The following is a 21,699-nucleotide window of genomic DNA, read 5'->3' as shown; positions in this document are numbered from 1 at the left end:
TGATCACTAGGGCAATGGGTCCTTTATTGACCGACCAATGTGTGTGTGATCAACAGATTATAATATGTCAGATACCGACTGAAGATGTTGGGCAGGCCTCCTCATTTCCACCCCATTCCCGGTAGACCAAGGGTCCAAGCAGGGATTCCCACTCTCCCCCTGCTCTTTGCACTTGCAGTGGAACCCCAGGCCATACGCCTGCATGGGGAAGGAGTCCAACAGTGGGGTATACCCCTTGAGTCCAGAATGCATGTAATATCACTGTATGCAGATGACCTACTACTGTATCTGAAAGATATCACATCTGAATTCTCCCTGTCTCCCTGTTATGGGACACACTAATTGCATACGCTGCAGCCGCAAGTCTTCGAGTTAACTAGACCTAGTCAACCATCTATGTGCTCTGTTCTGACCAGCCACTACAACTCGTATACTTTGGTGAGACCCCACTCCTCTGCTGGCACGAGCGGTAGTCTACTACCTGGGAATCCGCCTTTACCACACCCTGTCAGAGTTGTATGAAGTGAACCTTCGTACGAACCTCGCAAGTATTGGATCTCAGGAGCACATTTGTCAACCTTTACTGGCCCCGATAGTTAAGATAGATGGTCATTTTGGTCCGCCTCTTAAATTATTTTGCCAACATTCCAGTCATCTTGTTGCTTTTTATTTTTAAAAGAACTCGATTCCCTATTAAGTACCCTCAGCTGGGGTAGTATGCATCGCCACTTTGTCCTCTGAAAATTACAGCTGCCGGTGGACCGAGGAGGCCTAGGCGCCGCATCCTTTTGGACATACTTTTTATCAGCTCTACTACAGAGGCTGTTGCGCTGGCTTGCCGGGTGCTATTTAGGTGAGACATGCAGTCAACCGGGAATTCTGCCAGTGTCAACAATCCAGGACTTTCTCCTTTCAAAGGTTTTGCCTTCCTCCCACTGGCCTTTGCACGTAGCAGTAGTCCGGACGTGCATGGTCCTTATCCATCGTCTTACACATGAGATGCCGACATACGCCCCCGCATTGCCCCTGATTGCCACCCCTGCTTCCTGGGCTTTTACTCTTACAGGGACATGGCATCCTGGCCAGAACACTTGAGGCTTACATTAGGAGACCTCTTTTTAGATGGTTCGTTTCTCCCATTCGAACAGCTAACCACAGAATATACGGCCTCCTGCCAGGGCAGTTCCTCCTCCATAGGCAACTTCCCATCATGTGCCATACCCTGTGGGACTCCACAGAGACATAACCTGCTACACATCCAGTACTACAAACCATACTTACCATGGGTGACAGCCATCACCTTATCACCTAGCTATACAAAGCAGAAGTAGGAGGACAATTTTGGACGAGTACTACACGACAGATTGGGAGCAAGCTTTAGAATTCCCCCAAAAGGTATCCTGTAACTTCCGTTTTAAAAATATACAGTGCTTTATACTCTACAGAGCGTACTTTACCCTGGTCCAATTGAAACGCTACATCCCTGATGCACAGGTGGACAATGCGTGTTGCCATACCCCTGTCTCAGACCTTACCCACATACTGTGGCCCTGTCCATCTCTACATGATTATTGGACGTCTGTGCACAACACCCTGTGGGAAGTCACAGAACTACCGGACATATACAGCTGGGAGGTGTGCTCATTGGGCATTTTCAAACATCGCAAACAACACAAGGTACGAGTCAGCTTTGCATCCCTGGCACTCCTCCTTGCCAAGTGTGCGCTCACCCTCCAATGACACACTGCAATGGCCCCACTGGTGGCAGCATGGCACTGGGCGATAGGCAAAGGGGGCGCTGCTGAGGAGGACACCCCCCTCTATGAAGAAGTTTGACACTTGTTAAAGCAACCAACACCCACCTCCCCCCATAAGCTGCCCTCTTTTCGCAGTTCCTACAAGGGGTGGGGAATGACAGTTTTCCCCCCGTGACTCCTACACGCCACCCCTATGATCCACATCCTCCATGATGGGGAACTACGTATTTCAGTTTGCCCGCTGTCTTTACCTCCATGGGCTCCTCCAACACAGTACAGCTGGCCTCTCTATCCGACCACATCCATTATTTCTCCACTACGCAGATGTGACTAGCTGCTGCCTCCTAGTTCATCAACCCTGCCCCAGTTCATGGGTATATCCCCAGTTTACATAATTGCGGCAGTACACTCCCAACATTTATAGTGACCCATTGGCCGAGTTTCCAAGTGCATTGCTGTTCCATATTCACTTGCTTATCTCCTGTTCCGTGTTTTATTACACAATGTAATACTCGCGCTATATACTGCTGTGTTTGTCATCTTGATGGACTCTGCCAAATTGTAACTGTTGTTTATCAAGAAAAACTCAATGAATATATTTTCAACAAAAAAAATGTTGGACAGGTGGATCTCATCCCAAGGCCAAAAATGTGTCAAGTCACCATGACAACTTGGCCTGGGCGCACAAGCAGTGTGTAGCTGATCTTCCAGGTAATGTGTGATGGCTCACTAGATCTCCATTTGTGATCACTAAGTCAGTATGAATTTAATTACCAGGATGCCGAGTGTGCCTTATCTAATAGACAAGTGGTGCATAGTCACCTGGAGTGGCTTTGCCTGATCAGCAGGGTATGGTGCATGATATCTGTTCCTGATCACCCAGGCAAAGCTAGCCTGTTTACAAGGGTGGAGGGTGCCTGAGGACCAAAGCAAAATGTTCCAAATCACGAGAGAACAGTATGTATGCTCGTAATATCACAACTTGTCTAATCACAAGGGTAACTAGTACCTGATCACTTGGCATAATAGGCCTGTTTACTAGGGCGAAGTGTGCCTGAGGACTAAAGCAACATTTTCTTGGGATAAGCGCTACCCCAATCACCAGGGCCTAATAGACCTGATCACCAGGGTAACATGTCCCTGGTCATAAAACTAGGTTTATGACAATGTATTCTTGATCACAAGATTAACTTCTGCCTAATGACAAGTAAGCTCTGATTAATCACTCTGGCAAGGTATGCCTAATTGACAGGCCGCTGCTTACCTCAGCACATAGGCAAAACGTTCCAGATCAGCAGGGCTGCTGGTGCATGATTTTTGGTATGGTGTTAGATGTCCAGGGCATTGTGCTGGATTTTCAGGGCAACAAGAGTCTGAGCATTAGGATGGTGTGTTGATAATTGCCTTAGCAATTAGTGCCCATTTATCGGGGCGCATTGTGCGTAGTGGCAAGTGCATATACATGTTCACCACTACGAAGAGGGCACGGATGTTTACCGTAACAACATTTGTCAGACTGACCATCAGGGCACTGAGGGCCAGTTCACGAATGTGGCATGTGTTTGATTACCAGGGCAGCAGGGCCCTTCTATTCAGGTTACCATAAATCTGATTTCCATGGTATGGGGGCCTTACAGTCAGTCAGCGCATTTATGTTGGCTCTCTAAGGCACATTATGCTTTATCATAAGGACAGGGTTTATCTGGTGACTCAAGAAATAAGTGTCTAATCACGAGAGCATTGTGTACCGCCAGGACAGGTTGTACTTGATAACCCTGACATACTGTGCTTGATCACTAGGAAATGTGCTCCTGGTTTAAAGGGTATTACCATTCAGAGCACAAGAAAAGCTATCCAGATTGTCTGGCCACATGCGCATTGATTGAAAGTATGCCCGTTCACCAGGGCTATTTACAGCTGATTTTCTTAGCGAATTTTGCCTCATCACTAGAGCTTAGTGTGACGGATCACCAGAGTTTTGTGCATCATCATCAGTTAATTGTGTGTCTGGTCGCCAAGGCAAGAGGTTACCGATTTTTAGGGAAAGGTGTACCGGACTACCAGGGCATTGCAGGCCTGATCACCCCAGCACTGCGCACAGTGCCCAGATCATGATAGCAGCCGGTGCCTGATGGCCAGGGCAGGGACTTACTCATCACCAAGACAGCGACACCATGACAGTTATGTTTCACCTAACTGCACCGTCACGTGTGGTTGTCTCACTGCCCCCAATAACCCTTTGTTGGCTTAAGTGGTACATGGCCAGTCCAATTTAATATACCTTATTTTCACTTTTATTTTACAATCTAATAAGATTATACACTCTTCGTTCCGTTCTGTAGAGCAGGTGTCTCCAACGAGTAGCTTGTGAACTGGTAACTTTCCATCTACATGAAAGTAGCTCTCGCATGTGCAGCCCAACCTTCTAAATTAGAGGCTATTGCTTGGACGAATTATCATAGGTATACCAAAATAGAAAAGTGTGTATTTAAGATTAAAATATATGTATTTTCAGTACTCAGAAAATGTTTGGATAAAAATGGTTACATTTCCAAACTATATCTACATTCATAGTTGATAAAACCTTTCTTGCATTACTTATGAGAACCCTGCTTGATGCACTGAGATAATCGCCTCTGACAGTCTTGCATGGGGTCGCCACTAATGTAATTTTGTCTGATGTGGTCACTATACAGCGTTAATAACACTAGTAGCTCTACATAATTTCATTGAACATAAGTAGCTCTTTTTAGAGAAAAGGTATGAACCCTCTGCCAAAGACTGTGGCGCTATGCCACATTTTTCAGCTTCCTCACAGAAAATCTTCTTGAAAACCGAAATATTTTAATCCTGAATAGAGTCCGGCTTTAATTGCCACCCTTCCCCTTTGTTCCAGTAGGAATAATTGCCCTGAGTCACATGGCTTCTTTTCCAATTGGACCAGAATGAACTCTGGTTGCATTTTCTCCTCTTAAACATAAGATCACCCAAATAAGTCTCACATCGGCACCTTTGTTCTCTACTGCAATGGAAGAAGCTTCCAACACTACATGCTGAACACTTATAATCAAGATTCTTGCACTCCTTATTGGAACCTACTCAGGTCCTATGTAAACAACATTAGATAAGCTTGAAACATCTAATACTCTACCCACATGTACAAGGCTACCGTTCAACAAAAAGTAATATTTGGTGTGACACTAGAGCCATCTCCTTCCGAAGCCAGTCTTAATACTGTAAATATGATCTTTGTGATCAACTTTATCTTTCTGTTTTCCCTGCTTTTTCCCTCTCCACTTTTGGTCATTTTGACGAGTCAAGTGCGTGCACTTGTATCTATTAATTCAGGGTCACCTCTCCATCTCTTAGCAGTAGTATTACGTTAACAGATTATTTATTTTGTGGGCCTTGACCATGCTATATCCATAATCCTTTTCAACTGACAGCAAGCTTTATGTTTTGTTTTTTACAATTTGACATGCTCCCTGCCTTACTCGGGAATCCTGACGTGGACCTTGCCAAACCAGCCAACCACCAACCTTTCCCTCTGATTTTGATTTGCTTGGTAATGGAAAATCCCTAGATTTCTGGAGAAGGTACTACATTTTGAGAAGAATCCACATATGGAGTATAGTACACCCTATTATCAATATTTAATGGAAGAAATTCCCCTCTTGGACTCATATCCTGATTGTGCGCTTTCTCCATGAAGCCAGAAGCGCTTTTCCATCACCGCCCAACTCTAACCCAGCTCCATGTCTCTTCTCCTAGCCTCATCAAAGATGATGGAAGTGGTGTTTTCCAAAAAAACACGCAGAAAACGTTGACTCTACTGATACCCTTTGATTTCTAGGTGGGCTTTTGTTTCAGTACTTGATGACTTGAGAATGGTGTCAGATGTTTACAGTGTGTGTGCGCTGGTTTAGTTTGAACTCTCAGCCATCTGAAATTGTGGCACGTATTAGTATCCTAAACCTCTTTTAAGCAATTCACCTGGCTGGTCCTTTACGTTCCTGGTTTGAATCCTCCTTCATAGACCGCGCTCAGATAGTTGCCATACCACTTTACAGGTCTGAACCTAGAGCTTGGACCTATGGAGTTCTACTGGCTCCACACTGTCGTCAAGTCTACGTAATAGACATGATGAGCTTGTGGAGCACTTCACCTGATACAAGGGCTGCCTCTTGTGCCTGTCTGGCGATGACACCTGGCTATTCCTGATTAGATGCCAATAGGGGATTGTTTCACAAACATTTTCCCAGTGTAAGTTGGCAGTCCAGAGCTGCTTGGGCATCCTCTGCCTAAAATTGCATCCACATAGGATTGAGCTGAAGGTTTTGGCCATCAGAGAGGGGCAATGACTCCATTCCTTCAGGCTGCAGAGACAAGGAAACAACCTTCACCCACTTAAGAGAATTAAAAAATATTGTGATTTACCGCAGTGTTGCCCTTCCAGGGCTATCCCAGACCTCAGTGCAGAAAATTCTGGAAATTCTGGCACGCCTCAGGCCCGCAGGTAGAGTTGCAGCTATCAATTCTCCAATTGAATCTAGATTGAACAATTGAAGTTGTGTACACCTTGCTCTTCTTAGCACATCATAACCTCATCTTTAGGCCTGTCAGCAGCTGCTCTCGTGCCAAGTGGGGCATTGCAATTTCATCTAGTCACACCCCAGGTTTGCTGTTTGCACTGGCTTCCTCTCTCCGCTCTGGAGACCTTGAGAAGTCTCTGTATTATACATTTGTAGTAAAGCGTCATACCTCTGACTGCACTGTCGGGTAAGAGGTTATCACTTTTGTTGTGCATGGTTCTTGGTGTGTGTTTATAGCTTGTTCTGTTTGGGATGCATTGGGCTTTCTTTGTGTGTGAGGTTCAGAAAGAGTCCAATCATGTCACAGTGAATTTATTGATATACGTAAGTAATGTAGAACGGTGTAAGCCTGATAAAGTGGGCCTGCAGAGGCATACCACCATCGGGAATCTTGTTTACGCCTTGTTTACTGCTGAGCATATGTTTGAAATCCACTGTAATAATGCATAATAGCGTGACTAATTGATCATCACATGTTGTTAAAACGTTTCGACTCTAAAGTATTGCCACGACTTTACACATGAGATTGCAACATCTGCCGGTGTCGGAGACTAGCACGTTTAATACTTCTTTTTTTTGGCAACATTGCTTTGCGTTTTTGCATGCTTTCGACAGCGTGTTCATTTTTTAACTCCGCAGAGATGGTGGTTCTCCTGCAGAATTGCTTATTGTGGCAGCAGCGCGTCTCCGCATATTTGGTCCGTATTTGAGAAAGTGGACCTCGTTTCCCACACTGCGTGTCTGGGATGTTTTTTTACACCCTGGGAAAGAATTCAGTTGGACGAAGTTTCTTCCATTCCTATCGTTCCCTCTTTTCGCTTTACCCATTTCTTTCTCCCTTCCTCCTCCAACTCCTTTCTTCTTTTTTCTTGCCCTCCATAAGTCTCCCTTATTCTCACACTTTTTCTGTCTCCCTCCCCACCCCCTTTGAACTTCTCTCTCAGTACTCCTGAGTTTCGTTCTTTCTCCATCACCCTTTCAGTCTCCCCTCCTCCTCAGTCGCTGCCCCTCTCCTCTTTCTCTCTTCCGCGCTCTATCTCTTGATGCACGCTCGCGCCTCCCCCTCCCTCTTGCCCGGCGTGGGCCCGTCTCTGCCGGCATTTATGAGGGCCCTGCCTATGTATCACATCATCTGTTTTTGAGTAGGGAGGAGGCTTGCTCTGCTTGGTTAATTGTTTCAGTGTTTCCCTGGAATCTCTTCCCACTCCCACGCAGTGGAAATACCACTGGAAACAGTGACAGGGTCCCAGGCGGCTCTGGGGGTCTGAGGAGCGGGCTGGGGCCTGGAGATCCCCGAGCATCACTAGCCGGAGGAGCTGTGGCCTTCACCGACACAGGCACCGAGTGACAGCTGCGCAGCTGCAGGTATCGGGCGTTTCTTGAGCCGAGATTGCATAAGGGAGGGAGGAATAAAGCTCTTTATGCAGGGTTGGGTTCGTAACTGGCCTGGGTCTCATTTTGAAGAGTGAACTTTATCACTGACCGAGTTGGAGTTTCAGGGAATGTTCTGATGTGGCTGTTCTTTCAATGAGTGGGTTCTTCAGCATGAACTAATTTAAACTTATTTTCTGTTTTTTTCATCCCTCCTCGTTTTTCGTCACTTCAGACTTCTGCTGCGCGGTCGGTGTGCCCCTCCTCCGTAGTTTGCGCCCGCATACTGTCTCCTCACCCTAGTGCCATAATGTATGTTCCTGTGCACATCTTAAGGGCTCGCTCTGCGCCCCCTCTGTCCCAGCCCACTCCCCCCGCTAGGGCTCTGCCAGACCCCGCCCCCCGTACCCCTATCTGCTAGCCCTCCGCTGGCTCCCTGCCCTCGCTGCTGTGGGCGTGAGCCGCAGCCTTCCCTCCACACCACTCCTGCCTCCCAGAGGACTTACCATGTGGCTGAGATGTGAGTCATGTTTGGAAGCTTGTGACTGTGTTGTTGCCAGGGGGGCTGCGCTGGCGGGACTCTCCCCTGCGTTCACCTCCACACCCGGAGCCGCTCTCCTGGCTTCAGCTGATGAGTCCTGGATCTTGTGGGGCCCTCTGGAAGGTAGGCCTCGGCTGCACAGCAGGTGTGCATGGGCCCTGGGCCCTATGCATCCAATGAGCATTGCAGCGTTCCGATTTCAGTGCATACTCGATGATATGAGCCGTGCAGTGCTCTAGGGCTGGGAGTGTGTCTGTTTCTGATGGTTTGTATCTCGGTCACTGTCTGTAACGTGTTTCTGTGAAGCTGTGTACCTGTGAGGTAGGGCCAGGGACCGGCTAACGCATGCCCTGCGGCGCAGCCTTTCAGCCTGTTGCTTTCTTAGACTGTGGGCACTCCCTACTCTTGGGACTCCCCACATATTCCATTCAACGATTGTAGATTGTGCAGAAAGGCGTGCCAGCGTAAACCTCAATAAACCCAGATATCAATCCATCGCCTCTCTTTTAGAGACCTTCCTTGGCTGCCCATCCACAATAGAAGAATTTTTAGGTCCTGCCTGCCCTTTGCCCTGTTGCTGTAAGGGGTAAAGGGGTATTGTTTACTGTAAGGGTCTTGAAACCTGCCCATTGCGTACCATCGTTGGTTTAATTGTCAGTCTTGTCTGCCTCCTAATTGGCCAGCGCTTGCCTGTGCCGCTTCCTTTTCTTTCAGTGCATAGACCAAGTACTGTTTGATTAGTGTCCTTCCGCTGTCCATCCACTGCTTGCTGTGATTTAGGTACTATTTTTTTATTCTTCCCGTCCCTGTTGCTTCTTCCCTGAATCAGATGTTTACGTAGATCATAGGTTGAGATAATTGGTGACCTATTGTATGGTATTAAAATTGCACTTATATATAGCTTTCCCCTTCCACATCCCGCTTTCTTCTCTGCATCAGATGTATACATAGATTGAAGATTGGGATAATTGCTAACATGTATTGTATTATAATTGCATTTATATAGCACTTTCTAGCCCAGGTGAGTCTTTGAAGTGCAATAGGTCAATTTAGTGGCAACTCTGGTGACTTTTCATGCCACTCCACTCCATGCAATGACACTCGACTCCACAAAATGTCACCCCACTCCAACCCACAAAAACCTGCTCCATTCCAGTCCACACACTGCCACTTCACTCCACACAATGCTACTCCTCTCTGCACATTTCTACTCTTCTCAACAACGCACAATGTGTCTCCACTTCACACAGTTCCACGCCACGAAGTGCCAGTCCGTTCCACGCAGTGCCACTTCACTGTACTGATTGCCACTTCACTCTACTCTGTGCCACTTCACACCACAGAATGCCACTCCAAGCTACACAATGTCACTCCACGCTATCCCACTCCATGCCACACACTGCTACTCCACTTCTTGCCACATAATGCCACTCTACTCCACCCCACACAGTGCCATTCCACTCCACGCCACCCCACACAATGATACTCCACTTGGTGCCACTCCACACCACACAATGTCACTTCACTCCATGCTGTCCCACTCTACGCCACACAAGGCCACTCCACTCCTCGCCACACAGTGCCACTCTACTCCACACAGTGCCATTCCACTACACACCACACAATGTCACTCCGCTCCACACAGTACAGTGGCACTCCACTTAAGTTAACCAGACATCCCTGATTTTCCCGGACAGTCCTGGTTTTCAGTGGACTGTCCCGTCATCCCAGCAATTTTCCTTACTTTAATTACGTGCCACAGTTTTCAGGACAAAGGTCAAGTCGTACTGCACTGACCATGTTACGAGTGATGTAATATGTGAGGTCATAAGCATTTACGAGGCTACACAGAAACCGGGACAGGGCAGACATATAATTAAGACTAGAGGTTTCAGTCCTCCTTTTATATCTGGCCTGACCTGGTTTCTGCATCTAAAAATCCAGTCACCCTAACTACCCTCCATCCCACTCCACTCAGTGCCACTCCACTCTACTGAATGATACTCTACTCATTGTCACTCCGCTCAATGCCACTCCACACGAAAGAATGCCACTCTACTTCTTTCCACTCAACACAACGCCATTCCAACCCACTCCGTGCTACTCCACTCCACACAATGCCACTCCAAACAGTTCAACTGCACTCCATGCCACACAATGCAACTCTACTCCATGCCACATGCTATTCCACGCCGCACAGTTCCACTCCAAATAATGCCACTCCACGCCACACAATGCCACTCCACGCCACACAATGCCACTCCACCCCACAGAATTCCACTCCACTCTACTCCATGCCACACATTGCCACTCCACACAATTCCACTGTACTCTACTCTGTGCCATTCCATGCCACTCCACACCACACAATGCAACTCAACTGCATTCCACGCCACACAGCTCCACTCCACAGAATACAATTCAATGCCAATTCACGCCACCCAGTGCCACTCCACTCTACTACACTCCACGACACACAATGTCACTTCACACTGTGCCATGCCACTCTGCTCCAGACGGTACCATTCCACTCCATACAATGCCACTTCACTCCGTACAGTGTCATGCCATGCAACTCCACTCAGTGCCACTCCACTTCACACAATGCCACTCCACGCAATGCTGCTCCTTTCCACACAATGCCACTCCAAGCCATTCCACTCATTGCCACTCAGCTTCTCACAATGCCACTCTACTTCTCTCCACTCAGTCCCACTCCACACAATGTCACTTCACGCTATTCTATTCCACTCCTCACAATGCCACTCCACTCTACATAAGGCCACTCAACTCCACACAATAACAGTCCACCCCAGGCCACAGAATGCCACTCCACTCCACCCCACACCATTGCTTGCCAGAGTGACACTCCAATGCATACAATGCTGTTCCACTCTGCACCACACAATGCTGCTCCACGCCACACAATACCACTCTACACCACACAATGCCACTCTACTCTAATCAGTGCCATTCCACGCCACACAATGCCATTCCATGACCCACAGTACCACTCCACTTCATGCCACACAAAAAGCCTCTCCAAACAGTGCCACTCCACACTATGCCCCTCCATGCCACTCCATACAGTGCAGCTCCACTCTTTGCCACACGGTGCCCCCTACTTCATGCCAGTCAGTCACTCCATGACGCACCATGCCATTCCACTTGACTTCACGCCACACAATGCCACTCCACACCACTCAATGGTAATTGTAATTGCATTTATATAGCGCTTACTACCCCATACAAGGTGTTGAAGCACTTGTCGGCGAGTAGCACGCTACTCTGGAACCCAAAAAGGATTAGTGGTGACTTAGTATAGGGAAATATAAAATTAAATTGAACTGTGGGCATGTGAGTCTGTTATTTGGGTTGAAAAGTACAGCGGAGGGATAGAAGAGGGAGAAGTTTGCATTTATATAGCGCGCTGTACCCTTGATGAGGCATCAAAAGTGCTTTTTGAGAAGAAGCACGCTGCACCAGAACCCAAAATAGGATTACTGCTCCGCCCCAGAATGCCAATCTGCACCAAAATGTCACTCCACGCCACACAATGCAACTCTGCTCCACACAATGCCACGCCACCCAATGCCGTTCTACTCCAGTTTAATCCACTCCACATAATGCCACCCCCTGCTACACAATGCCACTCCCTGCTGCACAGTGGAACACAATGCCACTGCACTTCACACAATGCCACTGCACGTCTTACAGTGACACTCCGCCCCACACAATTTCACTCCACCCCCCTCCAGTCCACACCACACTATGCCACTCCACTTCATGCCCTCCACTCAAACCCATGCCATACAGTGCCTCTCCATGCCACACTGCGTCACTCCACTACATGCCACAGTGCACCACTCCACTCCATGCCACACAGCTCCACTCCATGCCACACGGTGTCACTTCACTCTGCTCCACACCATGCCACTGCGCGCCATACGATGCCACTCCACTTCAACAAAGCCAATAGATCTCGCATAGGTGAGACCTGTTGTCTTTGCCAGTGCTTGTTAACTTCAGGACTTAACTCTAGAGTCTAGAGCCTAATTAGTCCCTATACATCCACAAGAACTCACAGATGGGGAAGCTATGTGGTCCAACAGCCAGAGCTGCCAACATTAGATATAGGTAACTGTTACAACTAGCCCAGTTGGTACATTCCGTCCACCCCTGCTCCCTGACCCCCGTTGGGTTCACCCACCCTGAAGCTCCTTGTGGAATGTTGGTGTGTTCTCTAGTGAAGAGAGTGGATGGCCATTAAAAAAGTATTCTATAATGAACGCTTTGAAATGTTTGCAGATTCCTGTTCCCCGTTCACGTTAATAAATAAGGATGATTATGTATCCATGGGGAAAAATAAGATTAGTGAGTTAAAAACACCAGATATCTCTCCCTCAGGATACAATAAGGGAAATATTCTCCTTCTGGGCATGAAGGATGTGCAGCTACAATTCAAAGATAGGAAAACCTATGGAACAATATATATAGTAAAGTCTGGTTCAAATCTTTTAGGATGGGTTCACCAAAAGGAGTTGGGAATCATACTGGACCCAAATAGTGCTGAACAAGTCTTACTTACAGAAAAGTTTTCGGGGGGTGAAAAGATTTGTGAAGAATTCAAACAGCTTTTCAAAGAAGAACTAGGATGTTTGCACAATTTTCAACATAGGATTAAATTAAAGCACAATGCTAAACCTGTGGTGCACAGCCTGCGCACAGTGCCTCTTAAATTGAAAGAGCCTCTAGAAAATGAGCTGCGCAAGTTATGTGACTTGGATATTATTCAACCCATAGACTGCTCTGAGTGGTTGGCTCCGATTGTTCTCGCAGCCAAATCCAATGGTCTAAATGACTGTATCTGAGTATAAAGACACCCCTTGCCAGTAATAAATGAAATGCTAAGCACTATGGGCCCTGCAAAGTATTTCAGCGTAATAGATCTATCAATGGCGTACCACCAGATCGAACTGCATCCAGATTCAAGGCCACTCACGGCGTTCATTACGCCGTTCGGAGCATTTATGTTCAAAAGGATGCCGTTTGGCCTTGCGTCAGCGGCAGCCATTTTCCAAAGGGTTATGCAGAAGATCCTGGAAGGTGTGGAACGCACAATGTGTTTCCAAGATGATATTTTGGTCTATGGAAAAAATTCGGAAGAACACGATGGTGTATTGAGGCAAGTCTTTAAAAAACTCATGGACGCCGGCCTAACAGTTAAAAAGGAAAAGTGCAGAATAAAAGTGCAACAAGTTGAATATCTGGGCCATTCGATCTCAGAAGAAGGGTTTAGACCAAAGAGCAGCTTGATCCGAGCAGTAAAGGAGGCTCCCAACCCACGTAATAAGGAAGAGCTCAAATCCTTTTTAGGGCTCATGGAATACATGTCGAAGTATGTGGACAATTTTGCTACAAAGTGTGAACCCATGAGAGAGATGTTAAAGAAAAACAAGGATTTTGTGTGGGATGAGGAGCAGGAGGCTGTTGCTAATGCCTTAAAGGAGGATCTAATCAACTCCCCAGCGCTTGGTACGTTTGATTCGACTAAGAAAACCATTCTGGCAACTGATGCCTCAAACTATGGATTGGGTGCCACACTAGTCCAGAAAAATGGTAGTGAGGAAAAGATCATTGCCTACGCGTCCAGGAGCCTCTCTCCACCAGAAAAAAACTACTCGGTAATTGAACGAGAAGCCTTGGCGTGTTTTTGGGGGTCAGACATTTTAAGTTTTTTCTGTGGGGATTGAGGTTCACAATACGGACGGATCACAAGCCCCTCACGTTTATATTCTCTGTGAAAGGCCTGGAGAATTGCACCCGAGAATCAGCAGATGGATTCTAGGACTGGAACATTTCAATTTCAAGATCTAACATGTGCCGGGCAAAGAAAATACTATTGCAGATTTCCTCTCAAGATCACCCTTACCAGAGGAAGAAGTACCTGAGGAAGCTCTGGACAGTCCTATAATGATGATGGGTTTTCCCGCTATCACAGAGAAAGAGTGGGAAGACGGGATGAAGGAGGACAAAGAGCTTAGTGTTCTAATAGAGCATGTCAAGAAGGGATGGCCTAACAAGAAGAAAGATGTTAAAGCGGAAGTGGAAGAATTCTGGGAGGTCAGAAATGAATTGAGTGTCATTGGAGGAAAAGTGTATCGCAATAACAGAGTGATACCTCCCAGAGAATTACGGAAGAGAGTCATTGACTTGGCGCATGAAGGCCACCTTGGGCGTAGTGCCACCAAGGCGAGAGTAAGAACTAATTTCTGGTTCCCCAAAATGGACGCTATGACGGAAGAAGTTGTAAAAGAGTGTGGGGCATGTGCGAAAAGTGATAAGTCCAAAATGATACACAAGTCACCACTATCACCAGTATGTGTTCCGACCAAGCCATGGAGCAAGTTAGCAATGGACATCATTGGACCGATGCAGAATCTAGGTGTACAGAAAAGATTCATGTTGGTTTTGATCGATTATACTTCACATTAGATAAAGCAAAGGTTTGTGCACAGCATCAACACCAAATCAGTGATCCAATTTCTCAAAGAAGTGTTCTGTGAAGAAGGTATACCTTCCACATTAATTACTGACAATGGGGTACAATTCACCTCAGAGGAAATGCAGGATTTTTTGGAAATTTCGGGCGTAAGGCATGAAACCACAGCCCTCTATTGCCCGAAAGCTAATGGCCTGGTGGAAAGAGCAAATAGGGTCATTAAGGAAAATATCCAGCTAGCTACCATAAATGGACAAGACGTAGAGAACTCTTTGAGGGAATGTCTATGGGCTTATCACAATACACCCAATAGAATAACTGGGGTCTCTCCTTTTGTGTCTTTACGTGGGAGGGAACCCAGTACCAAGTTTAATCCCAGTTGGTTAAATGGTGGCGATGTCAGGGATGTAGATTGGGAGGAAGCAGGAGAGAAAGTCAGACAACATCAAACCAAGTACAAACAGTGGTACGACCAAAAACATGAAGTTAAGGTCCAAAGGTGGGAAGTGGGGGACATGGCGCAAGCCAGAAGGAACATCAAATCGGGAACTGCTATCAGCAAGTTTCACTCTCCCAGCAAGATTGTTAAAGTGTTGAAAAATGTCGTACAGTTTGAAAATGGTCAATGGTGTAGTTTTGACAACATTGTAAAAGTGCAACCATAACCTGTTTTTCTAGGTATGCCTGTTGTCTCCTACTCCGGCATGTCCAGTCTACCAGTTGCTACTCTGTACCTGTCCTTATGTATTGTTGGTACACATTATAAGGAAAGGAGATGTGTAACAACTAGCCCAGTTGGTACATTCCGTCCACCCCTGCTCCCTGACCCCCGTTGGGTTCACCCACCCTGAAGCTCCTTGTGGAATGTTGGTGTGTTCTCTATTGAGGAGAGTGGATGGCCATTAAACAAGTATTCTTTCTTCTTATCAGCTGTGTCCTGTTTTCTTCAGAACTTCTAACAGTAACCACATTAGAGTCACAGTGTCGGCTCAACATCCTATGATTTAAGACAGATCACTTAGTTCTGACCATGTCTAATGTAATGCGATGCTCATGTAGGGTGCTCTAATTCCCTTCACCAAGTTCACGCTATTAAAAAAAAAAAATCCTCTAATTCCAAACTGCTGATCATCCCCCCATATAAGTGATCCAGCCATTGCTGCGAATCGGTGGGATGCCGTTCTTCATGGTCTTCGTCAGGCCCCCTCTGAATCATATTTAAAAAGCAATCTAAAGTGTGACTTTTCCAACTAAATTAATCATGCCAGGTATCTCTGTAGCCGTACTCCCTAGAGCCTTGATGTCCTAGCTTGGGAAACTTGCACTTTACAAATTTATATTGATTAATTCACTATTAGGTCTAGTTTTCATAATTAAGAGATGTGGAATTTGACTGTTTTTGAGTTTTGTAGGGAAGTTGCCAAGTGTGGAGACTTTGTTTGTTCCTTCCCCACTTCGCTTCAAACAAGATACAGTAAATATTTAACTGTACACCCTTTGATATCAATATAATAAATACCGGGTGTGAGATAAAAACAATGTGGTTGTTGCACTATTCTTCTCTTTTAAAACTAATTTCTGTAAAGTATTGATTACTGCGAGCTTACGCATTGAGGCTCTTGAATTGATTGTTGTACTCATTACTGTGAATTTGATATATATCAGTATTTTGAAATAGAGTTTAAGTGTATTAAATGGGCAGGCACCGGGTACCTGCACATCTTTTGTTTGAAAGAGCAGGATCCAGCACTTCACAGCACTGCTGCAGTACGTTTCATGGGAGAGTACCAGCACCTCTGATTAAGAATCACGTATTCTATGATAGTGAGCGCCTGCCCTACATTATGTTTAGTCCAAGCACTGGTGGTGTCCAGGCCAAGGGCTCTCCCCTTTATATTCTACATGGTTCTGCACCTTAGGAGCTCACTCAGCTCCACGGGGCTTGGAGCTCCTGGATCAGTGACCAAGGGCATTTACCGACGGAGAGATCTCCTAAACTTGAGGGACATGAGCAAGCCTGACAGCCCTAAGAGCTGCCCTGTTGGTGGTTGCAGTAGTGACGGCTCCTCCGCTAAGGTGGAGGAGCGTCGCCCCACTGCTTTTTAGCAGAGAAATTAAAATAAAATGATAATAACTTGCATTATCTTTTTATTTTCTCTTACTTATGCAGCTTTGCATGAGGGGGGTAGAGGAGGAGTGGTCACACCCTCCTAAGTGCTCAATGACTGCTTTGCCGGTCCTCTCGGGCCGCCCAAAACAGTTGTGCGCACTTTGCATGTTCTCCATGCAGGCTGCATTACAGCCTGCATGGAGAACATGCCCAGGCTCCCAGTCAGCGTCTGAGCATCGAAACACGCTGCTCAGACCAATCCTAACATTGCTAAGGCAGCGTTGTGATTGGCTCACTGGGAGCCCGGGTGTGCTTACTGTTGTTCAGGTAAGCGAGGGAGGACTATAGAGGAGAGACGCAGTGAGGAAGTGTCGCAAAGATACTTTTTTGTTTTGCTACCCGCTTTCCCCGTGTCCACCTACCTCTGATCCATGCTGGCCGCTGCTGCTTGAAACGACAACATGGGGGCTGGATCACCGCAGAATAGGCCTACTGAAGCCTATCTACCTCTTGGACAGTTCCTTGTCAGACTGTTCATTCTGCATTGCATTCTTTTCTGCGCTTCAGACGTTGTTTGATACATGCCCAATGACCTGGACAAAGTATAACAAACCAGTCACATTTACTGCATTGTAATTGCTGTTCGCAGAGTCTGCACCCATAAACCTCTATTTCTAGAAGCTCAGGTTCATTCTAAGAGTGGGGGGTGGAGGGGGTGGGGGTCTAGTGATGGCCTACCTACAAGAAGCAGCAGATCACCCTCCAGAGAACATTTTAAAGCATCAAGAACATCTGCAACATGGCATTGCTTACGTGGATAGCGTGTATAGTAGAACAGTATGGTGTGTGAGGTCTGTCGAGACCAGATTACTGAAACCACAATGTGATGGGAAGAGGGGGTTTAACAACTTCAATGCTACAGCAATTCATCCCGGATGCTGCACTTTCTTGAATCCCATTGTTCATGACGAGCTGAGCTCATCATGAGCACACGAGCAGTGTACTGCATGACGAGCTGAGCTCGTCATGAGCATGGAAGGTGTTAAAAGTTAGATGAGCAGCATGCTGTATTGTGTTTACACACTTGCATTAAACACATGGCTGCAGTTTCAGGAGCACTGATGTGCAGTGATTTACCCGGAGTCTCATGATGTTTGGCAAAGAGCTAATCATGATTAGACCCCGGACTCCTGATTACAAGGATATGAACCACATCTCCCTCTCCATGTATAGTAATGTTCAAGGATCAGGCTGCCTGTTTATTTTGGCAAATATGTAATGCGTAGAGGGAGTCCAAATCTGCAAAACAACATGAACATCTGCACAGATATCTTTAACCTTTTGCCGGAAAAGGTACACAAATATTCAAACGATGTTGAAAAAAATCATTGTTTTGTAGATCAGTGCCAAAAATAATTAGAACAGCGCATCAGGCGACACTCTTTATCATTATTTTCAACATTTCTGCATGTTTAGAAGACAATGTATTACTCTCCTTAATTAATTTGTCTTGTAGTGATGCAATTATTCCTGTTGTGTATTCTCACTTGATGTCAATAGTGCATTTATGTCTTTCCTTCCATCCTTTTGTAAGGTAATGGATACATTGATAGAGGTATAGGATGAGAAATAGGGAAGTGCATTGGAAAGAGTAGTAGAAAGAGGTTTGAGATGAGTCGGAGAGTTGAGGTAGAGGATATATTTAGAGCAGTATAGGGTGAAAAATATGCTGAATTAGATGAAAAGTAATAAATAAGTAAAAAGTAGTAAATATATAGATCCAAAAGTAATAGATATAGATCCATAAGTACATAAAAGGTATATAGATGCTTAAAGGAAGGTAGTATACGTAGATCAAAGATGCATTAAATAAACTCTGGCTTTCAAGTGTTCTTGTACTTTAAATTTGTTTTATTTAATATTTATTTATTGTAGATCAATAGTGAAGCATTTGTAGATAAATAGTTATGATAACAAGATTTACCTATTTATGCAGTCACTTATATACATGTTAAAAACATAGAATAATGTAACTATCAGTAATATGTACATTTGTTAAGCAGAACTAATGAATATCTATATATAATATATATATATATATATATATATATATATATATATATTTTTTTTTTAAACATAATTATGCTACACGTTATACAAAGCAATACACATATATAGGTACATATCTATAGTACAAATAAATGCTTATATACAAAGGGATATGCTGTATATTTCCATCAGTTTGCGTATGGTGGTTATGTGGGGAATAGCCAATTCTTTTTTAAACAATTTTTATTGCAGATGCTCAGACATGAAAAGGGTGACAGCGGCAGCATTATTTAGGCAAAACAAGTACATTCAGGATACACTGCTTGGAGCCCCCAATGTCATAGCAATACATAGTCCATAAATCAGTCCGACCGAGTCTTCGGGTCTCTCTTGGTGCATCCCCGCCTCAGTATAATTAGTGGGCATATTAGTCAGCTGGGCATCCGCTTTTTTATTTTGTTGAACTCCCCGCCCCCCCCAACAAGTTCAGATGTGAGTGTAAAGTTGGTATACCATCCGCTCAGTCAAGGTCTAACATCACAATCACAGTAAGGGCACATACAGTTCCTGCCGTCCCCTTCTCCCCCCCCCCCCCCCCTTCCTGGTAAGCAAATGGCCGGAAAAACCTTTAAGCATGCATAGCGTAATTGATGAGCAATGTCCATTCCTAGCATGTCCTTCACGCTTATCTCTCTCCTCCTCCTGTCCCAGGTCCCCTCACGGGCCCCCCTCCCCAAGTCCACCCTCTAGCCCATGGTATTGCCTCCATTTTGACCAAACCCTTTTAAACTTATTCGGGCATCCCCTTGATTTATACGTCACTCGCTCCGCCGCCATGTATAGGTCTAGTCCCCTTCTCCATTCATCTATAGTGGGTATCGTCTCCGCCCCCCAATATTTTGCAATGTCGCGTTTTGCCACCACTAGGGCTAATGTCAGGAACGTCAGTAAGGGGCGGGGAAGGTCAACATCATTGGTCATTCCCAGAAGGGCCAGCTTGGGCTCCTGGTCGAGCGACACGGACAGGACCTCCCGCAGTTCGGTGAAAATAAGTGTCCAGTAGGATTGTATTTTCACGCAAGCCCACAATACGTGGAAGAAATCCCCTCTCTCTTGATGGCATCTCAGGCATCTATCGTCCGGTGTCTTCCCCATTTTGAACAGCCGCACTCGATCAAAGTACGTCCTGTGGAGCACGTTATATTGGATCAGGCGTAGCCGAGATTTGATGGCCACCTCCCTCGGGTGCATAAGGATTAAGTCCCAGTCAATGTCTTCCAGGGTCCCCACCTCCCGCTCCCAAGTGGTCCTAAGCTTCGCCAGGTCCCCCAGCATATTGTTTGTGAGTGTTTTGTAGTTGAGTGACACGGCCTTGTGTGGTATCTGTTCCTGCAACAGGCTGCCTTCCAGGGGCGCATATTCCGGCAGGCCCTCTAGGGTCAGAGCCTGCGCCCTCCATGCGTGGCGCAGTTGAATATATTTTAAAACTGCGAGCGATGGAGCCCATATTCCGCCCTTAAGGTGGCGTAGGATTTTAGCTCCCCGCTGGCGATGACTTCGCCCACCGTGGAAATCCCAATGTCATCCCACTGCTTAAATCCTGCAAGTTTGTGGAGTTCAGAGAGCCACGTGCAGTGCCAGAGTGGGGTCTGCCGGGTGGGTTTCTTATCCCATCCCGTACGTCTCATCGCCAATTTCCAAGCCCTAAGTGTAATATGCGTGGCTGGGAGTAAGGACCGGCTCGCCGCACCACCGTATAGGTATGAAAGCAGAGGACGTGGGGCCAATTTGGTACGTTCCAACGCATATGTTGGGTGGTCCCCGGGGGCGTGGAGCCAGTCGTTAATGGGGGACAAGTGCTCCGCCCAATAGTACGCTTCAAGGTTCGGCAGCGAGATACCCCCACTGTACTGGTGGCGTTGCAGGGTGGTCAGCGCTATTCTTGGCTGTTTACCCAGCCATATGAAAGATCTGAGATCTGCGTGTATTCTACGGAGGAGACTGTCTGGTATCTGATAATATTCGTTCTGCAGGGCATATAAATATTTGGGCAATACGATCATTTTATACATCGCCGCCCTACCTAGGAGCGTCAGAGGAAGTTGGCGCCACCGGGCCATATCAGCCGCGGAGTTCACAAGTATTCTTTCGACATTTCTGAGAAGTGACAGTTGCCTATCCAGTGTGATGAATACTCCCAGATACTGGAAGCCTTCTGTGGATACCACTAGTCTGTCCGGGAGGTCCCTTTCACTCGTGTCCCCCCTGGGGTCGAAAAGGACGGATTTGTGCCAATTTATTGCGTATCCGGAGTGGCTGCCATAGCCGTCCAGCTCCCGGAACAGTTCAGGCACTGAGGTTTGCGGGGCTGTGATATATAGGAGTACATCGTCCGCATATAGGGACAGTTTCTCCTGCGGGCCGTCCGCATCCGTAAGGCGGAAGCCGGAAATCCTCTGATTTTGCCTGATTTTGGCCGCCAATATCTCAATGGTCATTGTGAAGAGAAGCGGCGATAGGGGACACCCCTGCCTGGTGCCTCGTTGGATCAAGAATTCGCGAGAGAGCCTCCCGGTCACCCGCACTCTGGCCCGTGGGTTGGTGTACAGCAGGCGAACCCATGAGCGGAATTTGGGGCCGAGACCAAATTTTTCTAAGGCAGCCTCGAGGAATGGCCAGTGTACGGAGTCGAAGGCCTTTTCCGCATCTAATGAGAGGAACCAATGGGGTGGGTCCCTATCCCTGACCTCCTGCAGCCAGTTGTGCGTGCGTCGGAG

The 21,699-nt window shown here is 46.5% G+C and overlaps 1 protein-coding gene across 7 annotated transcripts in view; it reads left to right on the top strand.

Annotated features, from left to right (window-relative positions):
- The window catches only part of SORBS3 (sorbin and SH3 domain containing 3), a 369,145-nt gene that overhangs the window by 36,906 nt on the left and 310,540 nt on the right, over nucleotides 1–21,699 (top strand). For 2 of the 7 annotated variants that reach the window (XM_086943628.1, XM_086943627.1), the window contains exon 1: nucleotides 7,587–7,714. The exons of 3 other annotated variants lie outside the window; for them this stretch is intronic. Coding sequence is in view for 1 of the 4 variants with exons in the window: in XM_086943629.1 (XP_086799755.1) it covers nucleotides 8,352–8,384 (33 nt within the window). In the remaining 3 variants the exon portion in view is untranslated. Of the gene's footprint in view, nucleotides 1–7,578; nucleotides 7,715–8,288; nucleotides 8,385–21,699 lie in introns of those variants that run through there. 2 more of the 7 variants (XM_086943632.1, XM_086943629.1) reach the window with 2 other exon arrangements.

Source organism: Lissotriton vulgaris, chromosome 11, assembly GCF_964263255.1.
Source record: "Lissotriton vulgaris chromosome 11, aLisVul1.2, whole genome shotgun sequence".
Taxonomy (NCBI): Eukaryota; Metazoa; Chordata; class Amphibia; order Caudata; family Salamandridae; genus Lissotriton; species Lissotriton vulgaris.
The sequence above is the reverse complement of the archived record's forward strand: the minus strand, read 5'-3'. Positions and strand labels throughout refer to the sequence as shown.